Raw genomic sequence first — 19,691 nt, forward strand, 5'->3', positions numbered from 1 at the left:
AATGCTAAAGAGTTAAACATACAAATGGAAATTGAGTCTGAAATGAAAACATTGTAAGGGGTGAAAAGGCTGTCAGCAGAGAGGATGCTGTGCTGAAGACAGTTACTTACCAAAGAAACGTTGCATTGCTGGAGGTACTTCTAATGCTGCTATTGTATGAGGTTGCGAACCAGATTTGAAATAGGCATCAGAAAAGGAAGTCATTGAACGATCATTGCAACTAACACTATTCTCACTGGAAGCTAGAACAAGAAAGGAAAGATCAGAAGAGTTACAAGACTCAGGTAGTTCAGTATTTGAATTTAAATTCCATATAGGCATAGATGTGGATGTGTAAACAAGAAGTTTGCTTCCCAACCACATGGTTTTGGGTTCAGTCCTACAATGTAGCACCTTGGGCAAGTGTCTTCTACTATAGCCCCAGGTCGACCAAAGCTGTGCAAATGGCTTTGGTAGATGGAAACTAAGCCCATCATGTGTGTGTGTGTTTTTGCACTCCCCAGCTTAATCACCAGTGCTGGTTTGTTTATGTCCCCATAACTTAGTGCTTCAGCAAGAGGGATGGATACAATAAGTACTGGCTTTATAAAATAAGTAATGGGGTCAATTTGTTTGACAAAACCCTTCAAGGTAGTGCTCCAGCATGGCTGCAGCCCATTAAGTAAAACAAGTAAAAGATATACTACGAAGGAGTAGGTAGAAATTTCATACAATGTACCCAGTGTAAATTATGGATCCACAAGAAGCGTATTAGAATGACAGGTTGGTTGATAGTGGTGATAAGATTTGCAAGTGATAGATGTACAAAGAATAAACAGATACTTGTAAGAAAACACACAAAGTAGCTTCATGCTTGGAAAGCTCTCCAAAAGGAATTGATAAGCTTTGCTACCTAAGTGACATAGTTAGCAGTAGTGGTGGGTGTATCAAGAATTTAATAGCCAGGGGTAAAACTAACATACATATGAATTGCTCCAAATAAAAAGGCTGACCAACAACTTAACCATTTGCCTCAACAAACTTGTCAAAAAAAATGTCTTGGAGTAAAACCAGTGTGAAGGATAAACTGACGTTTAACTAAGCTAATTACCAGTTGATGACGTTGATAAAATTGTTTGCTTGTGCAACAAATTGAGTCCATCAATTGCCAAGGCTTTGTTCTTATTTCTAGCTTTGGGTCCTCGTGGTTTACACACAGCACCTCGGCGCCGGACTGAAAATTGAAAAAAAATTTAGAAAATTATATAAATTACAAACGTGTGGGTGTGTTTTTGTGTATACAAAGGAGAAAGTACTCAATACATGTAACAGAATGTCTCAAGCCAGTAATTCACTCCCTTATAAAAAGAAATTATCCACTTTAAACAAATTTATTTATTCAAGTGGCCATACTACAGCTGTTTCAACCTAAGAATTTTCATAAGATCCTTTGTTTGAAATAGATGTAGTGGCCACTTAATATGAAATCTCTCTATATATTTACAGTATCTATTCAGTACTTTCTCAAAAGAATCTTTGTTTTACTTCTATTAAGAAAGAGTATCATATACCCACATACATACACACACACACAATGTATGTATGTGTGTGTATGCATGTGTGTATGTATTATACACATACACATCAATAAATAAACAGCTTAATTCATTTCAGATTTAGATTTGTTAAGAATGGGAACAAAACAAAATGTTATATCTATTACAAATTGTTTTATATATGTGTGTGTTTATATATATACACACACACACACACACACACACGCATATATAAAACAATTTTAGCCAACACACACACAATGTGTGTGTGTGTGCTGGTTAATACGAGCAAGTCATCAGGTTGTATGCAAAGTTCATTTTCCACCACTGAGTGATGTTCGTGGCAAAAATATTTAATACTTACAGGGTCAGTCAGCCTAGCATTGAAAAAATACCATGAAAAAATAAATGAGCACTCTGTTATGCTGAAGTATTTTGAAGAGGGTAGAAGGGAATGATATGTGCTCAAATTAATCAACAGGTTCTATCCCAGCCATCGCCATATCTTTGAATGATGGCAGTAAATAAATAAAAAAGTGGAAATAATAAAAATTGAGAGATGTTAATCTAAACTAGTGGTTCTCATCTAGGTTCATATGACCCCTGGGAATCCATTTAAGATTTTGTTGTCAAAATCTATGTGCAATAAATTGTTATACTTTTATAATACATAAAGTATTTAAAAAAATTTTTAACACTGCTCCTAATAATATTAAATCATAATAAATATAATATGATTTTTGAAACATCAAATGGCTAGGAGGAATCAAATGGGTCCATAGGTAAAAAATTATTGAGAAACACTAATTCACCTAATGTCAATTCAAAGTAATTCTCAAAAGAAGGAGAAGACCAACTGTGCCCCTTCTCTCTTTAAACTTGCAATTTTTCTTTTTAATGTAATTTCCAGAAAACTAAACACCTTAAAATAATCCTGGGGCCCGTATTTCAACATAAAAATCCAGAGATTACTCATCACAAAAATCTAACCTGTTTAAGAATACGTTGAAATTAATCAATTAGTCAATAACCAAACTTTAAAGTTTAAAGGGAGCAAAAATATTGTTAAAATACATTACCATACTCTCCATTGGTCCTGGTACCTTCCTCTTCCTTTGTCATCTTATTGGGGCTAGCTTTACTCTTTCTGCGATTCCGTTTCACTATTCGAGTATGACATGTTGGTTTTTTAGCTTCCCCCTGGAACTGCCCCTGAAATAGCAAAATTAATCTAAGTTTGGTTGTTCATAAACATAATCAATAATAATAATAATAATAATAATAATGATAATAATAATAATGATGATGATGATAACAACAATTGTTTCTAATTTAGGCATAAACTTCCCAAGCACATGGTTCCGAGTTCAGTTCTATCGTGAGGAACATTGGGGCAAGTGACTTCTACTATAGCCTTAGGCCAACAAAAGTGAGTAGATCTGGTAGATGGAAGCTGAAAGAGGCCCATCATATGTGTGTGTGTGTGTGCGTGCGTACACATGTGTCTGTGTCTTTGTATTTGTCCCCCACCACTGCTTAACAACCAGTGTTGGCTTGTTTACATCTCCCATAACTTAGCAGTTTGGTAATAAAAAAAAAAAAAAAAGATAAGTACTGGGGTCAAAGCAGTGTCCCAGCATGGCCACAGTCCAATGGCTGAAACAAGTAAAAGATAAGAAATTTCATTAACTTATGTCTTTGAAGCCAAAGGACTCAAACTGCTATTTGTAATTGCCAGATCTGGACTAATTAGAAATTGATAATTTCTAGTAACAGATACACCACAACATTGAAATATTCTGTCAATAATTTATTTCTAAGAATCTAGTTCAATGGATGGATTAAACACCTCACATAATAATTATAACTGGGATGGTCACAAATGGAATATCTCTGATCACTTAGCTAACTGATCAGAGCTGACCTGGAGCAAAAAAAAAAGAAAGAAAAAAAAAACACCCCACAATACTTATTACTTAATCAACACTGTGTGTGCGTGTGTATTCTTGTCTCTTCATGACACTACCATTTAATATTCACTCATTGAATGGAGGTAGCTAGCTTAGTGGTTAGGGTACTGGCCTCATGATTGTAAGATCGTGGTTTCAATTCCTGGACCGAGTGATGTGTTGTGTTCTTGAGCAAAACACTTCATTTCATGTTGCTCCAGTTCACTTAGTTGGCAAAAATGAGTAATCCTGCAACAGAATGGTGTCCTGTCCAGGGAGGAATATATATATGCCAGAGAAACTGGGAAGCCGGCCACATACTCCTTACAGAGAAATGTGGACTAAATTTTGACGAGCAGGACTATGTTGATTACATCAACCCCAGTACTTGACTGGTACCTTATTTTATCAACCATGAAAGGACAAATGGCAAAGTTGACCTCAGTAGCATTTCAACTCAGAATATAAAGCCAGAAGAAATGTTGGTCCAACATGCAAATGATACTGCCAGCTTGCTGCTTTAGATATAGTCTAATATCGCCTTCAAATTTTGGCACAAGGCCAGCAATTTTAGGAGATGGGGTAAGTTGATTACATCAACCCCAGTGTTTAACTGGTACTTATTTTATCGACATCGAAAGGATGAAAGGCAAAATCAACAGAATTTGAATCCAGAACATAAACACGGACAAAATTCTGCTACACGTTTTGTGCAGCATGCTAATGATTCTGCCAGCTTTGCCTCCTTGGATACAGCCGAATATTAAAGCTAAAAATTCTCAACTCAGTGAAAATAATAAAGATATTATAAACAACACTGGAGTGTAGCACATGATTCCTATAAAATAAGCATTAATATTTTGCAAACTGGGTAAAGAAAGATGCAAAAATTCTCTGATTTATTAAGTTACCTTCCATCTCAAGTCATGCTGCCTGGATAGGATGCCAGTCCATCATAGGATTACTCATTTTTGCCAGCTGAGTAGATTAAAGCAATGTAAAATGAAGTGTTTTGCTCAAGAACACAATAAGTTGCCCAGTCCAGGAATCAAAACCAGAATCTTACAATCATGAGTCCGACACCCTAACCACTTAGCCACATGCCTCCACTGTATGACGTATTCAAGAAACATCAATAAATATTGCCCTGCAAGATTCCCTAAACCATGTGAAGTAAGTACCAGGTTTATATACAATTGGTACATTCTAATTAATTATTGCTTTCAGGTTTTGGCACAAGGCCAGTAATTCTGGGAGGGGGGGGGGGTAAAGGTAAGTTGATTACGTTGACCCCAGTGCTCAACTTGATACTTATTTTATCAACCCTGAAAGGATGAGTGGCAAAGTAGACCTTGGCAGGATTTGCACTCAGAATCTAAAGACAAACAAAATGCTACTGAAGATGATAAAATTGTATAACACATTCAAGAAACATCAGTAAATATTGCCCTACAAGATTCCCTAAACTATGTAAAGTGCCAGGTTTATGTACAATTGGTACATTCTCAGTAATTATTGAAGACAAAACATTCACATAAAATAGAATTCTAAGACAGCAAGGGTTTTATGACATTTTCCTCACAAACAATGTTAATAAAACAATCTCTTTGATATGAATTTGTATATCTCACCTTATACAGAAATAGACTATATTATTTTAAAATAGTAATAAATCAAGTTAATTATTTTCAAGGTCCCACATTAATTATAGAAATGTAATAGAGATTGCGGAGACAGTAGAAGGAAAGAAAAAAATTCAATATTTATGATATTTTGTCTAATTTGTTATTTGAATTGAATACAACACCAAACTTGCAGCAGCTATAGATAAACCCTCAATAGGACTGAGACAAAACTATTGTAGTGACTGGAGGTGTGTAGTTCTAGGATACGGATGAAAGGAAACTGAAGTGGTGGAGGTGGATACCACATGGCAGAAGACTGCTAAGGATGGTAGAGGACAGATCTATGGGGAAACTAGTGTAGGGGTAGTGAACAGATCAATGGAAAACTAATTAGGTGGTAGCAGATAGTTCTGTGGTTGTTGATGTCCAAGGGAGTAGAGAAATGTAAGGATGGTGTGAAACAATCAGTGAGAAAGGAGAGAGAGAGAGAGAGAGAGAGGGAGAGGGAGAGAGAGAGAGAGAGAAAGAGAGACCCAACTGATTGCTAAGTTTCCACACACGAGATCATGTCAATGGGTTATACAATAACTTACAGAAACAAATTAAAAAATGACCAATTATAATTATTCTTCATACAGATCTAAAAAGTACATTAAAAGCACCCATGCCAATGCTATGTAAAAAAACACCTGTGCTGGTGTAATGCACAAAGCACCTACACCAGTGCACCTGTGTGGTGCCACATGTAAAGGTCTACATATAAAGCACCCATGCCAGTGTCATGTAAAAAGCACCTGTACCAGTACCATTTAACAAGCACCTATGTTGGTGCCACATAAAAAGCACCTGTGACAGTGCCACATAAAAAGTACCCAGTACACTCTGTAAAGTGGTTGGTGTTAGGAAGGACATCCAGCTGTAGAAACTAAGCCAAAACAGACAAATGGAGCCTGGGCAGCTCTTCAGCTCGGCCAGCTCCTGTCAAACTGTCCAACCCATGTCAGCATGGAAAACAGATGTATGATGATGATGATGAGATCTAACATAACACCTTCAGTTCGAACAACAATCAAGCTTCAATGTGTTAACATTTAAGAAAGTGTTTTAAAAAGCTATTCTTTAATCAACGATAACTTTCTTTCAAATCAACCATCTCATTAAACCTTAGCTGTATATGTGTGAGGTCTATGCACTGACATATGAGTATGTATGGATACAGAAATTTGTATACAGATACTGAGATGTGCTGTATAGAAAAATGGGTTTGTGTATAGATGCAGAAGCATGTGAATGCATGTACAGATATGTTATATATATATAAATGTACAAGTATGCACAGGCATGTATATAGATGCACAAAATGTATGGGCATGCTTAGAGATGTGCAACCATGCATATACATGTACACACAAGGTGTGGATGTACACGCTTGTACAGAAGTCAGAAGTTTTCAAACAGTGAGCCACAATGAATATCTAAGTGCACTACAGATTTTTAAAAAATTGTAATTTAAGGGTTTTAGAAAATCCATCCTGATACCCAAGCAACATGAAAAATGCCACCTATAATTTTGTTACACACAAGTATTCTTAATAAAACAATGTGAGCAATAGTTTTCTATGTTTTACCCCTAGATTTAAAAAAAAAAAAAAAAATCTAAAGCTGTTTTTATTTTTAAACCTTCCCTGTGAAATGTGACAGTAATTTATTGATTTCATTTTCAGTAAATATGGTACTGAAATGGTTACAGAACACTCAGCTTTCTAGAAAGTATATTTTGTGGACCACCACCACTCCATCATCTAAGTATATGGCATGAGTACAAGCCATTGACAAGGCCCACAAAGCCAAAATGCATTTCGCGTTCTTGTTAGCCATTGCCAGGACATTTCTTTTTTACCTCTCGCCGATATATACCATGCTTTTATTAAATACAGCAGCACGTCCACAAGAGATGTTATCTCTGAATGAGTACCACAGTAAATTTGCCTTTCAACTATGTATTTACATTAAGTATGCTACAAAAATGGCTATTTAAATTCAATACAGTTTCTATTACATATAATGGGGAAAAAAGTATTAAAATTATTTTAAAACAGATAAATGCATGCATTGCACATTACTACAAAGGAATACACATGCAACACAGCAATACATTAAAAACATGCAAGTTTTCTAACTATTCAAACTTTTTCTGACATGTGGCAACACCAGCAGGCCATAAGTGACACACAAGTCTTCTACAGCACAGTGGCTGAAACATTTAGTGTTGACGTACAGGCATATGTATAGACAGTGTATAAATATACAAGATGTGTATAGATTTTAAGCTATGTATATAGATGCACAAAGGGATACATACAGATGTATAGGCTTTATACAAATGTACAGATGTGTGTATAGTATATATTTCATTTTAAAATCAGAATAAAATATAACTTTATACAACTCATTCATCCATAATTATAAAAAAAATTAAATAAAACAAGATTTTTAAGTAAAGCATTTTTACAGATGAAACTAGAATATTTTAATGATTTCTTTTAAGAATGAAAACACATACACATACATACACACACACCTTTGGATAATTGTCTGTATTCATTAGTCTTATTTGCAATGACAAAAAAAAAAACAAAGCTACATATTCAACTACTTTGCTGAAATACTTACATATTAGTTTTATCAAATACTATTAAAAGATTAGAATGATAATATTTTTCTAACCCACTAGCAAGAAGTGCCATTGTGCGGCACCTTGAGTAAGTGTCTTCTATTATACCCTGAGCCAACCAAAGCTATTCATCATCGACAGCACACACTGTAAAGTGGATTTACATTAGGAAGGGCATCCAGCTGTAGAAACCAAGCCAAATTAGACTGGAACCTGGTGCAGCTCTCCAGCTTGTAACCTCTTGTCAAACCGCCCAACATATGCTAACAGTGAAAACAGACATTAAAGTATGATGATGATGATGATGATGATACACACACACACATTTATGTGTGTGTGTGTTTGTGTCATACTTGCCCCCACCACTGCTCGACAACTGGTGTTGGTTTATTTACGTCCTTGTAACTTAGTGGTTTAGAAAAAGAGACTGATATAATAATACCAGACTTAAATAATGAGTACTGGCATCAATTTATTCAATTAAACACTCTAAGGTAGTGCTCCAGCTTGGTTTTCCCACACTAGCATGAGTTAGATGAATATACATTACTGAGGCATTGCCCTTCCTGTCACAAACCCTTCCATGATTTTTAAGTAAAGGATTTCTTGCTTCAGACTTCTTCAAAAGCATGGAGCCAAGAGACAAGCTACTTGAGAATGGAAACGACAACGTCACTGCTTGTAGCTCAGCATTTTTCAGAGAAGCGCAAATGTAAACGGATGCACATACACACAATTCATACGATGGGCTTTGTAGAGTTCCCATCTATTAAATTCACTCACAAGGCATTGGTTAGTCCAAGACTATCAGTAAAAGGTACTTGCCCAATGTGCCATGCGAAAGGGCTGAACCGGAAACCACAAAGTTGTGAAACAAACTTCTTAACCACATAACCACGTTAATGCATACATGTATTTTGCAAGTATGTCTGTGTGTTTGTGTGTGTGCATTAGTACATGCACACACACACACACACACATAGGAAGCTGATGGTTTTTGCATGAATACAATGTTGGAAAATGTAGGCTATTTACAGACCAATGTGTACTACTAATATACACAAAGTAACACAAAGTAACTATATTTAATCTTAAAAAACAATGCTATCCAAATGTTCCACATTGCACACTTACATGCAGCCTAGCCTACAAGTTCTGCATTGCATGTAGAACCATGTTTTAAGGTAATGCCAAAGTTTTCTGACAAATAGTAGCTTTCAGTTCATCTAATAGGTGCAAGCACTTTCCTTTAGAGGTAGCCCACCCCACCCCCACCTAACAAGGAAATAACCATACACTTAAATAACCAAACAGGTAACTGAGCAGACCATGGTATGTCACTGCACTGAGAAACATTCAGTAAACATGCTTTTAATAATGTCAAGAACCAAGATATGTGGTGCATTGATGTACTCGAGAAGACCCACCCACCACAACAGAATTGATATCCGAAAAGCAAGGTGTCACATAAAAAGCTTTGGTGTGGGTGCTGGTTCCACATAAAAAGCACTGTTGATGGTGCATTTTAAAAAGCACCCTGTACACTGTAAAGTGGTTGGTGTCAGGAAGGGCATCCAGCTGTAGATATCCACCAAAACAAAACAGACTATGGAACTTGGCATGGACCCCTGGCCTTGCCAGTTCCTGTGAAGCTGTTCAACGCAAGCCAGCATGAAAAACGGATGTTAAATGTTAATGATGATGATGATGAAACTCTTACTGTATGGAGAGTTGTTCAATCAAGTTGAAAAAATATGTGTATTAATAATGCCAAGTCAGTTCAATTAAGGAAGTTGCATAATGTGAATACACAGCAGTTAGAAATCACTCTTATTGCATGTTGGGCCTTCTTCTAAGAAATACAGGTGTCACTTTGCTGACTGATAAACAATGCAAGCTTTACTTATTTATGTAAACAGATAGATGGCATCGGTTTCATCATTCATGAAAAAAAACCCTGTTATATGTCTCCGTGCAAGCATGCTTTCTGCAAATGCTTTTCAGCTTTCCCAGTCGCAGTGGTTCATTTTAAGCACAATCAAAATCTTATAAGGATGAAAATTTAAAATCAATGCGCAACATCCTTTACAAACTGTGATCTGAAATATCCAATGCAGCACCAGATCTTGAAGCTGATTGATGATGGTTGTTCATCACAGTCTACCTAACAGCCTTGACCCTTTAGCATTTAAACCAACCATATCCTGCCCAAATATGCTAGCTGTTTTATGGTCACACTGGCTATATCTGGCCTGTCACACCTACCCTACAATGTCACTCTCAAAGTAAACAACCACATTGTTGAAATCTCATAGGTATGAGATAATGCAGGATTAATTCAAAGTAATGTGAATAAATGCTACCTTTAAGAGAGTAACTTGAATGCTAAAGGCTTGAAATGTTGCTTGGTATTTAGGCAGCTAGCACACCTCTGGATGATGTTTTTTTCTGGGGGTTTTTTGTATGCTGAACAAGAAAAACTTGAATTATTATTATTCTTTTTCTGTTACCCCTAGCAAAATCATATTCTACTGAACACTTTACCAAGAGAGCTCACATTAAAATGCAAATGACTATTTCATTTCACCATGTTTCAGTAATCAAGTCACCATTTAAAAGAAAAGAATTGTGATCCACTGTTTCATAGCTACTAAAATACCATATTTTCCAGCTCATAAGTTGAATTTTTCAGACCAAAATTTTCAGCCAAAAAACGTAGGTTGAGTTATACACCAATACAAAATTTGGAGGGCCAAAAACTTCCATGTGAAATGCAGCAGGATTTGGAAAGATAGTGGATATTTGAATGTTTGCACTATATACTCTCAACTTGTAATGCTGGAAAATATAGTAATGTTGCGAGAGCCACTTAATACCACTGAACAAGTGCCCCTGTGACACACAGACACACCATCCCTGTCAGTGAGATTACTATCATTCTAAGAATTGCCAGGTTTCCCTACAGGATACTGTAGAGTGTGTGTGTGTGTGTGTGTGTGCGTGCGTGCTTGCTACAACTTTGATACCATGCATCTGCTGATAGTCATTTCATAGATTCTAGGACAAAAACAAGAGCATTTCAATCCTAAAACACAGAATACACACTGTTAATGACACAAAAAATAATTCTACTTAATGTTATTAAGAGTCAGTCAATCCATATTTCAGTTATTTCATGCAAGTGTGATAAACTGAGCCGCTTGTGAGACGTTTTCCCAATTGCAAATCATCCACCAAAAAGATCATCCTCATTGATTTTGATGGAGATGGTCTTTTCTGTAGCTCAAGGCAGGAATTAAACTGACAAAAAACAACCACTATACAGCTTCCTGTTACTCACTGCAATTGGAGTGGAGATACTGCCAATAACAGACGTCAACAGCATCAACCAGGCCAAAATTTGCCCATCAAAAATTCTATTCTATGGAACAAAATAATTTTCTCCAGAAGTTTCCCTCCCTCTCTTCTTGCATTCTCTTTCACTAATCACACACACACACTATTACACCATTAAATACATCAAATAAAATTCTCTTATGTAGAATAGATTGAGATTTTTTGTTTCTTTTTTTGTTGTTACTTTATTTTTATCTTTTTTTTTTTTTTTTTGCATATCATAGAACTTGAGAAAATGAGAAAACCTGACCAAATAGAGTGACATGGTTCGGTAGCAGTAATATTCAAACAGAGCTAAAGTGGATCAAATTGGAAGTCTGTTGGATTGACCAATTCAGATAGACCACAGCTTACCTCTGGAATATTCTCCTGGTCTGCATTTTGTTCTCTATTTTGTTTCGCAGGCTTTGACACCCATTCTGACCACTGTTTCCGTGTTGTCGGACCATACACAATGCTTTCGTCGCCAGTGCTTGTGTTGCTATTGCTATCGAAATCTAGATTCTGTGTGGTCTCATCCTGGTTTTCTTTGTGACGTCTAGATTTTCTAACCTCATCATTCTGTTTATGAATAGGAAATGGTAAAAACTATTTTAGAATTTCCCTTCAAAACAGACAAAGGTTTAGTTATATATTTTTATAGTTGATTTTTTTTTTTTTTTATTATAGGTGTTCATTGTGTAATATATATAAAATTAAATCGTAGAATATATATATGTATGTATATAATTAAATTGAGTCAGAAGAGCAGTCAAGATCAGTATTATTGTTATAAATAAAGGCTACATTCTTACATAGTGTATACCTTAAATATGTGCCAACTCAGCTAAACCTCTGTAGTAAATTTTTAAAATACTGTTTTATTGGGTATTTCAGTTAAAAATCAGATACACTTCTCTGCATACACAACTTCTTGTTTTTTTAATTTTTACTTTTTTTTTTTAAACCTTACAAATTAAAATGAACTTATTCTGTGGTGTACAACCATCCGACATCCTTCTAAATATAAAACTAAACTGGAGTATTTGTATCATTCAAGGTCACTGGAAAAAAAAACAAAAAAGGAAAAAAAAAACAAAAAAAAAAACAAGAAACTAATTTGAAAAGATTTCTATTCTGCAGCTAGATAAATCCCAACACATCTATCTTGCTATCCTCTGGAGTAACGCCTTTTCTATTTTGTCTACTGAGACCATAAGGTGGTCTGAATTACAGGAAATTGAAAGAGTCTAAGAACTTTTTCGCTTACTGCATGAACAATCACCTAAATTAATACTAGAATGGTCAAACTGTCCTACTCTTATGTTAGTTAATATATTTCCAGATGCACCATTACTATATAATCATTTTCTAAGCATGTAAATACATTTTTGTTCTTAACTTACTGCTATCATAGTTAATTACTAGTACATCCTTAAATACTAGTTTACAATTCTGAGAAGTAGGAAAGTTCAAGTGTTTCTATCTGGTTTTTGATTCCACAGTATGCCTGTTGATTTTTTAATCTTAATTCCAATTACATTTCAGCCTACACATTATTAAATATAACTAAGTTATTGAATAGAAATACAAACACAATACAACCAAAATTATATAACGTGAACTCTTGAATTACATAATGATTTCTAACATAGGCACAGAGGGCTATAGTTAAGTACTTGACTCTGGTACTAAATGACGTTTATTTTAATGATCCTGGAAAAGCCTACCTGAGAAGACAAAAAAAACAAACTACCAGCTAAGTGTTGCATTTTACAGCATGTAATAGTAAATTATGATCTGCCATTAAAAATCCTCTCAAGGGAATTTTTATCAAAACTGAAAACTATATATATTAGTTTCTAACATAGGTATGAAGATATTCATTTACAAATAGAGTACGGATGGGAAAGGTGTCTCTAAAAGCCTCAAAACTCAAAGGAAAGGAAAAGATTTTTTTTTTCTCTGTCTTTAGTATTCTTGCGTTTCATATAATGGAAAGTATAATACTGAAAAAATTATTCCACCCCACCCCCGCCACACACTTTTTTTTTTTTACGTTAAAAATTTATAAACTTCAAGAGGATGTGAAATAATTCTTGCTTGGAACAGTGGATTGCAAAGCATATAAAGCATGTAAATGTAGGGCAAAAAACCCCTTTGAGTAGGAAAAGTTAAAAGCCGCCCAACCAAAGGATTTCTCAACCAAATATATACAAGCTGTTATTTATATATAGCTTTATATGCTTCAAAGGCCACTGTTCCAAAAAAAAATTATTCCTTTTTTTTTTATTAACATTTTTGCTTCCCTCTCTTTTCTGTAATTTTTTTCTTTCCTATAAGGTATGTAACTTCAGAGACAATTGTTCCGAAATTTTGCAAGGAAAGCTAAGTTGTGAGTTTTATGCTTTTCCATATGATATCAGTAGCATAAGTGAAATGAAACATGTCAAAGCAGTTAACAAAAAACATTTGCAGCTTCAGCTCCAAACCTTCTTCACCTCAGTGCCTAACTAAATTCATATGGACCCGTTGGTGAAAACAGATATAGCTATCATCTAAGAAGAATATATATATATATATGTATATATATACACACACACATTTATTAACCCTCTCACTCTTAAACTGGTCATATCTGGCCAAAATATTCTACCTGTTTTATGTTCAAACTGGTCACATCTGGCCTTTCACACCAACCTTACAATATCATTCTAAAAGTTACCAATTACCCCCATCAAAATCGTAAAGTTAGAAGATAATGTGAATGCTAAAAGGTTAAAGTGGACAAAATCTTCACAAACTGTTACTCAGAGGTTCATGTTAGCACTTGTCGAACAGTTGTGATTACCAGAACTGTCCGATGAATGGTAATGCAAGTTGGCTTTTATAAAAGCATATTACTCTACTTTCAGTATTAGAGTACTATCTTTTTCCACATTATTTTGCATTTATGTGCTTATCTTTCAATATGCATGTGTGTGTAAATATATATATATATATATATATATATATATATCTACACACACACACACACACACACATATATATAAACATATAAACATCTAATTATTTAGGTGGAAAAATCATCAGAAAAGCCATTTCTATCTGGGAGAGAGAGAGAGATTGGTAAAGCAAAATCCACATTTGCAGGACATTCATACTCTGCCCTATGTCGAATTAGAATGAGAGAAAGATTAAATGTGAAATAATTGTTAAAAAAGAAAATGAATTTGCATTTTGATAGATAAATTTGTAGAACTTCATAGCAATGATTCATTAAAAGATTTTCAGTTGTCTTAGATTTCATTCAGTAGTTAACTTTGTTAAAAGCATAACACTCAAACACATTTAACCCATTAGCATTTAAACTGGCCAAATCCAGCCCAAATGTTCTACCAGTTTTATGACCAAACTGGCTAGATCCAGCTTCTCACACCTACCCTATAATGTCATTTTAAACTAGTCTCACCACTGAAATCTTGAAGCTACGAGATAATGCATGATTAATTAATCAAAACAATATGAATAAATAAGCATTACATTTGACAGGTTAACCTTAATGCTAAAGGGTGAATGTCACAGCACAACAACAGTTATGGTCACACAGGTCAATATGGAGTTAGCACTGATGAATTAATAATGAAGACGAAAAGCTATTAGTTAAAAGATGAATTAAGAACAAGCTTTGTATAAGATATAAATTTTGTTCGGATAGCTTTAGATTTGTGCAGAAAGGTAAGTGAGGATGTAACACTTATGCTTTTCAGAAAGTTAAATTAATACGGAATCTGATTGACATTAAAAAAAAAAAACTATTGATTTGTTTTAATACTAGACAGAATCAATTTTTACATAGATATTTATACACACAATTGATATATATATATATATATATATATATATATATATATGATGGACTCTGCCATCCCAACGATGTATGAACTGTATGAATGTTCAGTCAAACAACCTGCACAAATGATTTGTTTATAGTGAATAAGAATTTTTGTATTTGAATTGGTCAAGGTTTTAATTGAAAAACCAGATGTTGTTTTTGACTTTCTTCAGTAAAAATTATAATTGCATTTCCAGGTCTTGTTCTTTTGTATTCATTATAGAATAGTTGTATGGATGTGGTCAACTTTTTTTTTTATTGAAATTCTAAATGTTTTTGAAAGAGTGATTTTTGAGTTCACTATACACTCACACAGCAATTATATATATACACACACACACACATCTAGAATTTCAACCCAAAAAAGTTGATCACATCCATACAACTATTCTTTAATGAATACAAAAGAACAAGACCTGGAAATGCAATTATAATTTTTACTGAGAAAGTCAAAAACATCTAGTTAAAACCTTGACCAATTAAAATACAAAAATTATTTTTCCTTCCCCACCTTAAAAAGCCATGAAGTACTAAACAAACAAGTCTGACCATGCCAATACAAAAGCCATGACTCTTTAGCTTCCCTCCATCTCAAAAATTTTTTTCTTCTTTCTTCTCCCTTGGAAAACCCCACACAATTTTTTATAAATAATAAGGCCAAGAAATCTAAGTTGAAACCATTTTTGATAAATCTAATAATGGAAGAAAGTGCTAAAAATGTAAATAAAAAAACAAATATTCATCTAATATTCTGACTACCTTATTATTCTAAATATACAATATCTGTACATGACTTCTAAAAACTCTCTCTCTCTTTATATATAGTCCTGACAGGGTATAAAGGTAAGGCATTTCCAAAGAAGCACTCAACCTGAGTTCTGGGCTACCAACACTCTCAGATTCTTTAGGTGTAGAAAATTCTGGTTTTATGACAGTAAAACCACTGTCTGGGTGTAGCAAAGAGTAAAGCATAATCCAAATAATAAAACAAAGAAATACAAATTGTAACTGACTATTAAAAATGTGTTAAAGTATTTCTTTGTCTTATTATTTGGACTAAATATATATCATCATCATCGTTTAACATCCGTCTTCCATGCATACACTGGTAGAATAGTTGACAGGAGCCAGCAAGGTAGAAGACTACCCCAGGCTACTGTATCTGTTTTGGCAGAGTTTTTACAGCTGGATACCCTTTCCAACACCAACCACTCTGTAAAGTGGACTCAGTACTTTTTACATGGTACTAGCATAGGTGAGGCTAGTTTAGGCATGATTTTTAGTTGGATGCCCTTCCAAATGCCTACCACTTTACAGTGTTGAGAGAGAGATAGAGAGAGAGAGAAACACAGAGACAGAAAGAGAGACTGACTTAATTTAAAGACAAGCCTATAATGCTGATAAAACATTATTTCAATTATTTACTAAAGAGTCAAATGATATATGAATAGAAAGAGACCTTTTTTGACACTTTTAAAGGATGTCAGTTTAAACACGGAAGTTTTAAATTAGGCTAATGTAATTATTGACAGTATCAATAATACCACCAAAATGAACTTCATTTATGAGCATTTAGATCATAATTTTCTTCCCATAAATTGGAATGTGTGCATTACAGACAGAGAAAGATATAATCACATGACGCTAATATTTATCTTTTATTGCTTACTTGTTTCAGTCATTGGACTGCAGCTATGCTGGGGCACTGTTCTGAAGGGTTTAGTTGAATGAATTGACCCCAATACTTAATTTTTTTTAAAGTCTGGTACTTATTCTATTGGTTCCTTTTTGCTGAACTGCCAGGTTACAGGGACATAAACAAATCATCACCAGCTGTCAAGTGGTGGTGAAGGATAAAAACAAAAAGACACACACACACAACAGGTTTCTTTAAGTTTTTGCCTACCAAATTCACTCACAATGCTTTTGGTTGACCTGAGACTTTAGTACAAAACACTCGCCTGAGGTACCACACAGATAAAACAGGTGAATCAAATACGTGGTGTATGCTGTCATTAGAAAATAGGAAAGCAGTAAAATTCCACACTATTCTAAGTTGGAAATGTGTGAATAAGCAGGAAAAAAATGTAAAGGAAGTTTTATAAAATGGTTTTGTTCCAATTTATAATTTACTAGCAGGATGAATAAAAATTCCACTCTTGTAAATGTTATTTGTATTTTCGTGTGCAAATTTATACAACTTTATAACATTGATTCATTTAAATATTTTAAATTATGCTTTAGATTTCATTCGGTTGTTAACTTTGTTAAAAGCATAGCACTCAATCACATTAACCCCATAACTTCTAAACTGGCCATATCCAACCCAAATATTCTATTTGTTTTTATTTTCAAACCAGCTGGATCTGGCTTCTCACACCCACCCTATAATGTCATTCTAAAAATAAACAATCATAACACTGAAATCTCAAGCTTCAAGATAATGCATGATTAATTCAAAGCAATGTGAATATATATAAGCATTACATTTGCCAGAGTAATCTGAATGCTAAAGGATTAAGTTTCTCTATATACCAAAAAACAAAAAAGCAAAACAAAAAAAAAACAACAACCATTGGCTGTCATAAAATCCCAACTAAAATACTACCATTGTAAGGTATACAAAATATTGTAGCAAGCCTTTTAACTGACATAGACCACAAGTAATCTAACAACAAAACAGCAATTGTTATTACTCAAACAGACCAAGGCTGGCCTGATAAAATTCAACAAGTCATTGAAAAGAAAATTTTTACAAGTGGGTTCTCCTAAAGAATTTTTCAGATCTCAGTTATTTTTAGAATCTAGAAGTCATGTAAGAATAGTGTCAGTTTGTTATTGAGAGCAGCACAGATTCTATGATGGTTCTATGATATAAAACTGCCTTGTTTAAAAATATTCATCCATATTTGAATTAAAACTTTTCATCATGATTTTATATAAGAAGCTTTCATTAAGATATGTTTCAAACAGAAGCTTAGTAATGAAAGAGTTAATTTACTAAATCCCTCCAAATTTTTTATTCTTTCCAAATTTAAATGAAGCACATAAATAGCAACAACAATATTACTTCTGGTTAACAAAATGGTTAATTAAAACCTTACAGATAGGGATGTAACAACTTCTTTTATCATATCTACAATATAATTGAAGGTGAATAAAAAAGAAAATCAAACCCAAGAAAACTGAGATGGTCAGCATTGAGAAAAATTATTTTCTTCCAAGAATAACTACACTCAAAACATCAGAACTCACCTCACCTTATGGCTCACAAACTTACCTTATTTCACAATTTTAAAACTGAAGAGAGACTGGTGAATTATACTAAATTGAAGTAAAATTTCTCATTATTCCTTACATTGCCTCAGGAACGGGGGGGCGCAAAGGGTGCAAGTGTACCATCTAAAAGTTTTGGGGGGGCAGTGAAAATGCTTTGAACAGCCTCGTGAAAAGCTGGGTTTACACCCCACTCAGCAAATTTTGCTCCGGTACTTATGACTCCTTACATTGCTTTCTATGAAACCATTTACTATCATTCATTCAAAGTCATTTCCAGTAAATAATCAGCAAAGTGGACCATGGTTATACAACATGATCTAGCGAGGTTGGTAAAAAATACCTATTCCAGTAGACTAACATAAGTCAATCCAAAAACACTGAGCATGACTAAGAATATTTATAGAATTTGGATTAGGTCTCCTCTGTGAATCCAGACATGATTAAATTGAATGAGAATGATGTTGCATAACAGAGTCCTGCCCAATCCATGCACGCATGGAAATAAAGAGGTTGAGATATAACGATGATGACATACATCAGAGACAGAGGCAGTATTAAAACTGAGAGGTAATATTTATCTTCACTAAAACGCTGATGTTCTATTACAACAAACTATATTCCGGTAGTTACCATGAGAGAAACCTTCATATTGGCTTTTACAGTGCAAAATGCACTTTTGTTTATATCATTAGCAGGGAGATAAATCCCCACTACCTCCAGCACTGAAACCACCAGATCATGTGATTTCGACCTTGTTTGACCTTGTCAATGATAGACACTCAACTGCTAGAGGCAACAGTGATTCATCACCCCAACCAACTTTATATAGATTGGCAGTACCCGAACAGGCACTGGTGTTGCAAATTAACCTATTAGTAAAATACATATATTCCAGATGCCTTGAAATAGGGTCCATCAAATAATATATATTCAGAGACAACATGTATACAAGTGTGTGTGTGTGTGTGTGTGTGTGTTTAGGTGTGTGGCCTAGTGGTAAGATCATGGTTTTGATTCCCAAATCAGCTGTGCATCGTGTTCTTGAGCAAAACACTTAATTTCACACCACCTCAGTTCACTCAGCTGTAAAAGAGTAACCCTGCAATACACTGGTGTTCCATTCAAGGAGATTGTTGGTCTGCTTGCCTAGACTATTGGGTGGGCCTCATTAGAAAGCTAAAACAACATAAAGCACATTGGGAGTAGCAGTATACAACAACATCTAATAATCTTGTCCATACCATGATATATATATATATATATATATATATATATATATCACTCATGCCAGCATGGAAGGCAGACATTAAAAAATTATGATGATTATATGTATGTGTGTGTGTGTATATATATATATAT

General features: G+C 34.3%; 1 protein-coding gene across 1 annotated transcript in view; it reads right to left on the minus strand.

The window, feature by feature from the left end:
- The window catches only part of LOC106875466 (uncharacterized), a 103,611-nt gene that overhangs the window by 38,619 nt on the left and 45,301 nt on the right, over positions 1 to 19,691 (minus strand). The window contains exons 10-13 of the mRNA XM_089341608.1: positions 11,534 to 11,740; positions 2,615 to 2,747; positions 1,091 to 1,213; positions 111 to 242 (exon numbers count right to left, since the gene is read on the minus strand). Coding sequence (XP_089197734.1) covers positions 111 to 242; positions 1,091 to 1,213; positions 2,615 to 2,747; positions 11,534 to 11,740 — 595 coding nt within the window. The remainder of the gene's footprint in view (positions 1 to 110; positions 243 to 1,090; positions 1,214 to 2,614; positions 2,748 to 11,533; positions 11,741 to 19,691) is intronic.

This window comes from Octopus bimaculoides, chromosome 25 (genome assembly GCF_046866305.1).
Source record: "Octopus bimaculoides isolate indiv1 chromosome 25, ASM4686630v1, whole genome shotgun sequence".
Taxonomy (NCBI): Eukaryota; Metazoa; Mollusca; class Cephalopoda; order Octopoda; family Octopodidae; genus Octopus; species Octopus bimaculoides.